We start from the raw sequence: 7,455 nt of genomic DNA, 5'->3' as shown, positions 1-7,455 counted from the left end.
ATAACTTTGTCAGATAGCACAGCTTTGATCTCCCTTTCCCATGCCTTCTTAATCCAGATGAAAGACAAATAACCTACAGACAAATAATTCACACATTTGGTGATTAGCCTCTTACTCTGGTGGAAGGGAAAGCAATTTTAGAAGTGTGTCTCATGCAGGTGGACTCAAAATCAATGATGGTTACTCTCACAAAGTGCCCAAGTTGCATTTAATGAAGTAGATCATATCCTGAGCTTGATTTAACTAAATGAACAATAGGGGAAGCATTTACAGTGAGTGTACGACACTGCTGTAGAGTGCAGTACCTAAGTGACACCAGAGGGGGGCAGTAATGTCCGACAACATGACAACCAACCAAAACACCACAGAAGAAGAAGTTAACGACTGCTGCACTCTGTTTGAAGCTCACTGATGGAAACACAATTCATCTGAAAGTAGTCAAAACCTTCAAATATCGTCATCGGAGGAGGTAAGGAGACGTCAAATGAAGAGTGTAGAAGTTTACCCTCAGTCATTATCTCATATTTTAAGGAGTACCGGGTGTTATTGTCAGTTTAGACCTCTTTCTGGCTAAGTTAGTTAGCCCTCGCTGGTTAGCCTGCATGCTTCAGTGTCTGTCCCTGTCCGCCTGTCTCCGCCTGTCTGCTGACTTTTACTCTCAATCAGAGACATTGTTCCTGGATCAACCGAACACACAGTTATCATCCTGTTTCCACAGCGTACATGTGTTTGAATGGACAAGTGAGCTTTCTGCTGAAGTGGCTAACCAAGTTTTGTTAGGCTAGTTTGTGTCGCCTGCTCACATCAAATCTGGATATTAAGAAAAGTTTTGTTTACAAACTCCAGGTGGGATCCAAGTGGACTGAACACAGGGAGACATTAACACCAGGCTCCTTCATGGCTGCTCCTACACTGCAACAGCCCAGTTTCCTTCTGGTGAGTCTCTACATATCACTGTTCACATTTAATAATCGAGAATTAACCTTCATTTGATCCAGCTATCACATGGATTCTTAACTTGTCATACAGCTACATCACTCTGTTAAATCATTAACAGATAACAGAGACATGTAGCTCTAAAATCCACTCAACATTTTCATAAAGGCCTAACTGATGTGTTCTTGTTTAGGCCAACCTTAAAGCTGATTCAACCACCAAACCTCTCCTCCAACGATGCCAAGACCTGGTGAAGATTATTGATGACTATCCTGCAAAGGTACCATTACACCTCAATTTGATATCAGTCTTTGTAGTCATATTACAGCAAGACTTAAAGAAATGACTGTGAATCTGACACAGGGTAAATTAATATACAAAGAGGCAAAGCTGATGTCTTTGTGTCTAGAGCTGCACAGTTGATCACTATTTCAGTGGGGTGCATGCAAACACAAATGTCACCATTGGGTTCATTTTTGACTCAGCAAAAAAGGTTATGATATGTCCCGATCCCAATCTCAACTATCGGATCGGAGCCGATCTGGACGTTTTTTTATTGATCAGTGATCAGCATTTGAGTCGATCATCTCATCTGATCATTTATGTCCACTGTCACTGAACACACATTTACGATTGAAGACTAACGAGCAAGTGTAATTGAGCATTCTGAGCTTCACTGTTTATACCAAGCAGCAACCTCCGGTTTAAAAATATGAGTCGAAGATATTGAGATTACGAGTCTTCCAATGAGAGGCACATCTGACTTGATTGGCAGGCAGGAACACTGTAGCTGTTGGCTAGGAGGCTCAAAGCCCGCCTCTTTACCTCACAATCGCTCAACAGCAGCAATATGGCTGCCGCCGACAATTGGCCTCAAAACAGCGCTTCAGAAACAGATGGGTGACGTCACGGATACTACGTCCATATTTTATACAGTTTATGGTTTACACATAATGAGAAAATAATAAATGGGACATTGGCGTAGAACTCAAGCCATGGTTTACATTTATTGTAAATACCGCCAGATATTACAGAAAAGGCATATGCTCTATGCACCCTACGGTAACTCTTCAGGAACATATAATTCAAAAAGGCAAACACACAAACCAAACACAGGACAGTCTGTTACATTCTCACAGCCGGATGCTGCCGTTGTGAATCCCGCACTGTCTTGTGAGAGTTGCGTTCAGGTCAGCCTCGGATTTAAGCGTGCTGTAATGCATGCACACCAGTCTCGTGGGTCTCATACAGCAGAGCTTGTAAAACAGATTATGAGTTTTACAACAAAGCTAGCTGGATTGAAGTTAAATGGGATAAACATAAGACATATTTTAGTATTTTTTAAATTATATATTTTTGTTAAAGGAAAAAAAAGTCTGCAGCTCAACTCTCCTCTCCTCTTGTGCAGCCATTATCCACGCAAACACAAGTATCGGATCGGGAATTGGTATCGGCAAATATTCAATATTATAAAATCGGATCAGTATCGGAACATCCCTAGTTATTATAAAAAATGTTCTATTCCTTGTCTAGCCTTGACTCTACTTTTCATTTCAAGGCATAACCAATCACCTTCCATCTCAATAACCAGGATATCCTGAAACAGTTTTAGACAGAAGCTTTAAACAGATTTAATCAACAAGGATAAAGGCTTTGGTGAGGGTTGGTTCAATAATGCTTTGATATAAAAATAACTTTCTAAAAATAACGCAACAAAACAGGTGAAGCTCTTGACTCAAATCAGGATTTAGCTCAACTTGTAGTCCCCCTCAGTCTGTGTTTGTGTGTTCGTCCTTGAGCTGTGTGCACTGGGGGTCATGCTAAGTGTTCCTGTACTCAGTTTCTGTTTGGTGAATTAAACACCCTCGTACTCCTGCTCTGCTTGTGTTTTGTGACTTATATAGTACATGATTAATGTTCCAGCTCGCTCACAGTTTGTGTGGGTGAAGTGATGCTTTGTCTCTGACTGGCTAGGAGGAAGAGAGAACCAACACAGTGCAATGTATGTTTGTCTTTACGTCGTTGATAAATGTCTGCATGCCGTATTGGAGATCCCCCCCCCCCCTATAATTCCACTAATGACTGAAAACAAGGAAGAACAGGAAGAGCATGTTGCAGCTTGTTATTGTGCACCATGATGATACATTTTCTGTTGATCACATGTGATCTGTAGTGTGTAAAAAGTCATATCATCAGACGAGTATACGTATCATCACCACACTACAGAGTCAGTCAGCTGCTTGTATCATGTCTGAGTCTGCAGTGAGGGCCTGACCTTACCTTTTATGTCACATGCAGAGACAGCTGCTTGAACTCTGACCTCTGAGTTTCACTTTGAGTGACTTCACTTTCTCTTTGAAGGGATTCTGCCCTCTTCACTGCAGTCTGTACTTTGCTCACAGGAGGAGAATTACTCTGTATCAAAGATATGTCCAGTGATATTGTAGCTGACCACTCGCTGTGGATTCTTTGTGTTCACGTCTGTTTGTGTAATCGATTATACACACGTCTGATTCACAGACTAGCACACAGAAATAGCTCAGGTTTGTGTGAGAGCAGCTGTTGTTGCTTCAGTGAGGGACACGAAGGAGAAGTGTGGGGATGCAGTGATGAGAGATTTTGATAGTTTGATTACGGTCTGAGTGATAATCACAGTCTCAGGGTTATTACAGCAATAATATTGAAGTTGATTTTTAATAATTAAAATAAAGTATTGTAAGTGTTTATTACAAGAAAAAGAAGATCTGTGATGATCCCACAGGTTAAATTTACCAGTGTGGGTAATAAACTGACATGCCTATTTTTGGATGATCATTTTTTTATTTTTTTTTATTCATTTTTATTTTGGTTTAGACAACTTAAACAGTTATTTTTCCATCTTTGTTGTATCTGTTTTTATATAGTTTCCTAAAATATAGTATAATAATAAACAATACTTAAAAGACCTGAAAAAAAACTAAATGATCATATAAGAGTAAATCATGAATAAATATAAAGTAATAAATTAATGAAGGAAGAGGAAAAAAGTTAATGAAAAAAGGAAAAAAAATCTATATTAATTTTTATGGTTTGTTTTCAATTCTAGTTAACATGCTAGAATTACAATTTTTAAAATTTATTTATTTATTTTTTGAACTTCACGTGAAGCGCCTTTGGGGACATAGAAAAGTGCTATATAAGTCTTAAAAAATATAATTATTGTTATTATTAATTTACTTTTTAATTATCTCTAACACACAGTTGTTAATAACTATTGCAATTAACGACTCCCATGGTTTAATCTGCAGACTCTGCTTATCATAATTATCCCTTCGCCTCTACAGTCTTTTCTTTTTGTTATAAACGTATTATATAACCATATCTAATTTCCATCTTTTTATTAATCCTCTTGTTTTATGACGTTGTTCTTTATTTGTTTCCTCCTCTTGAAAGTGTTGCAAACTTTTCAAAAAGGTCCAGTCTGTAAAACATCCTCATCTGACACTGTGGGTTAATGACCCTGATGGTTGCTCTACAGCAACCAGTTGAATTTTTTAACTTTGAAAAAGTTTAAAAATCAGACGTTGATACTGAAATGTGACCAGCAGACAGAGTCAGATGACTTGGGGTAGCGGTTTGGATTAATGGTGTAGTCCTCAAGTTGGCAGCCCAGGCTTAATTCCAACCTGCTTCCCTTTCCTGCATGTCACTGCCAGCTCTCTCTCTCTCTTGGTTTCTTGTTCTCTCCACTGTCCTGTCCTCTCAAAAATGAATAAATAAAAGCTTAAAACTTAAACTTAAAAATACATGAACATTCTGATGATTCGAGCTGATAGGAATGAGTCCATAACTCTGTTGTTAACTTTCAAACTTTTCCTCTTCTTAAACTCTCTTCACATTTTTTTTCATCAATCTGATGAGTTTGACAGATTCTTCAGTCACAACCCCGGTGATGCCAAAGTCTAACGCAAAACCATTTCTGACTTTTCCGTTCTTCAACGGGATTTAAAGTGATGTTGGGGTCAAAGGATTGGAGTTCAAAGTAGACCAAAGCAGAGCACCCATCATAAAAACTACCCAGGCATGAATCTCTGTGAACCAGAGACACGTGACACATCATTAGTGTGATCATTGCTGTCTGGAGAGTTCTGCTCTGGACGCACAGCTTGTAAAGTTCTCTCAAAGCTAGTGTTTTGCTCTCTCGTGTTTTTGTGTCTCATTGAAGAAGTCAGTGGCCTCTGTCATTTTCAAAGATGTTAAAAACAGCTGACAGTTCCAGTGGTTTATTGACTAACTCAGTCCATCAGTTAGATAACGTTTACATTCTTTGTGCACCAACACTTGAAAGGAAAATAGTGTTTTCAAAGCAGCTCTGTAAAGTTTTTCACAGCTGAGGTGTCCCCCTCAGCAGATGTGCTCTTGCAACATGTTTACAGTCTGTGTGTGCTTCCCTGCAGGAGCTGCACCTGATCTTCCCCTGGCTGGTGGAGAGTGTGTTTGGCAGTCTGGACGGCATCATCGCAGGCTGGAACCTGCGTCTGCTGCATTCACGGAGCCATGAGTACAACATAGCGATGGAGTTTCTAAACCCTGGGTAGTTACACTTTATCTGTATGTGAAAGAGTGATCAAGAACCAAGAATCAAATCAAACCTTTTCTCTGATCTGCTTCTGTCTCCAGCGGGCCGATGATGAAGCTTGTGTACAAACTCCAGGCTGAAGATTACAAATATGAAATACCCGTCAATTATCTCCCGGTAAGAAAACGTCTCACCCTCATTTCTTCATCATATTCACTCACACTTTGTTCTTATTTTAGAGTGAGGCTTGCCTGCAGTGCATTTAATATTACAGATGCATTTTAACAAATTAGAATATCATGAAAAAAGTTCAATATCATCCATCAGTTATTTAAGAAAGTGAAAAAGTGATTTATTATAGACTTGTTCAGCGTATAATTCAACATTTGGAACAGTTTTCTGTTTTCATTGTGTTATTATGGCCTACAGCTCTAAACTGTAAGAAAGTGTATCTCAAAAAATATTAATACTGAATTTCAAGTTTGAGTAAGTCACTATTCAAACAGTATCAGTGCTGTGTATCTCTTAGTGTGGTGCAGAACAAACAACCATAATAACAGGGAAGGACGATCACTGACACTGTCCACAGGGCGGATAAGCTTCAGAAGGTCTCTGCTGAACAGGCTGGCTGTTTACAGAGTGCTGTATGGAAGATATTAATATAAAGTTGACTGGAGGAGTAGGTGTGTAGAAAGGTGCAGGGATGACCACGGCCTTGAGAGAACTGAAAGGTCGACATTTAATCAACATTTAAGTAACTGAAAGAATCAGATCACAGTCAGCAGACTCGTCCATCACAAGTTCAAATCTTTGAGTTTTTAACTACCCTCTTTTACTCACGACATGTTTCTTCATTTTTTTTCAAAACCTTAACTGTGAAGCTACAAACCACCTGCACAGTACTTTAACATTTTATTACCACCTGCAGAGTTTTACAGCGAACAATAAAGAACTATCGCTGTGATATCAATTAATCAATCTAGCTTTATTTGTATAACACCTTTCATACAATTCAAATGCAATTCAAAGTACTTTACAGCAATTCAAAAAAAAAAAAAAGTAGTAATCATGTTAAAATGTTATATATCATGACATCACATAAAGCAGAAATGGATATAGAAGGAGAGACTAAGTAGAGGCTAATGCACACCAATTGCAATAAAGTGTATATAGATAAACAACAAAGTGAAATAGTTAATAAATAAGTAAATAAAATATATAATATGACTCGTTAAGACAAAAAAGGAAGTAGTGATAGTGCAGCGTGAGTGGCGGAAGAACTTCTGAGAGACAGCAACCAATAAAGCCTTTTTAAGTCATTTGAACATCACTGCCCCAGAAGAAGAGCCATCAGTGAGGAGGTGTAGGTTTGACCTTTGGACTTACAGCTTGCAGTTATTCTGATCATATGCAGATTTTAATCTAGTGCCCATAAAATACAAACAAAAGGAATTCTACATTTTATTTTAACACAAAATATATTTAAAAAGTCATTTCAGTTCATTTCAAGGTAGAGGCTGATGTCATGTATGAAGCCTTGGTAGTGGTAACATATACATTTAACACAGAATGAAAAAAGGTGCTTATATATAGAATCTAAAGCTTTTACAGTGAAAGTGTTGTAACAGATCTCATCCAGCTCAGTTTTCTTCATCATGTCATACTGTATCTTGAACGCTCACGCTCGATGTGTCTCACAGGGTCCGGTGAAGGCCTGCATCCAGGAGGGCGTCCTCCCTGACTGTCCTCTGTTCCACAACAAGCTGCAGTTCCCCCTGTCCGGTCTGCTGACCCTGAACCTCGCTCTCAGTATCCTTCCCAACACAAGCACACTCTGTGTCTGACTGCTCTGTATGGTGTCAGTGAGGGACTCCTCATGATGACTCACTCTTTATGTGGTTTTGTGCTAGAAAAGGCCCCAGAGATTAACTGTTTTATACTGTGAGTGTGTTAATATTTAA

At 38.8% G+C, this 7,455-nt stretch overlaps 1 protein-coding gene across 4 annotated transcripts in view; it reads left to right on the top strand.

The window, feature by feature from the left end:
- Positions 1–333: 333 nt before the first annotated feature.
- smpd4 (sphingomyelin phosphodiesterase 4) overlaps positions 334–7,455 on the top strand; it is a 29,846-nt gene continuing 22,724 nt past the window's right edge. For all 4 annotated transcript variants that reach the window (XM_034683957.1, XM_034683940.1, XM_034683948.1 and 1 more), the window contains exons 1-6: positions 334–469; positions 847–936; positions 1,130–1,216; positions 5,373–5,509; positions 5,596–5,671; positions 7,195–7,303. In XM_034683957.1, the coding sequence (XP_034539848.1) occupies positions 898–936; positions 1,130–1,216; positions 5,373–5,509; positions 5,596–5,671; positions 7,195–7,303 (448 nt within the window). In that variant the 5' untranslated portion in view covers positions 334–469; positions 847–897. The remainder of the gene's footprint in view (positions 470–846; positions 937–1,129; positions 1,217–5,372; positions 5,510–5,595; positions 5,672–7,194; positions 7,304–7,455) is intronic.

Source organism: Notolabrus celidotus, chromosome 1 (assembly GCF_009762535.1).
Source record: "Notolabrus celidotus isolate fNotCel1 chromosome 1, fNotCel1.pri, whole genome shotgun sequence".
NCBI classification, from domain to species: domain Eukaryota; kingdom Metazoa; phylum Chordata; class Actinopteri; order Labriformes; family Labridae; genus Notolabrus; species Notolabrus celidotus.
Note: the sequence above shows the minus strand (reverse complement) of the source record. Positions and strands in the feature narration are given on the sequence as shown.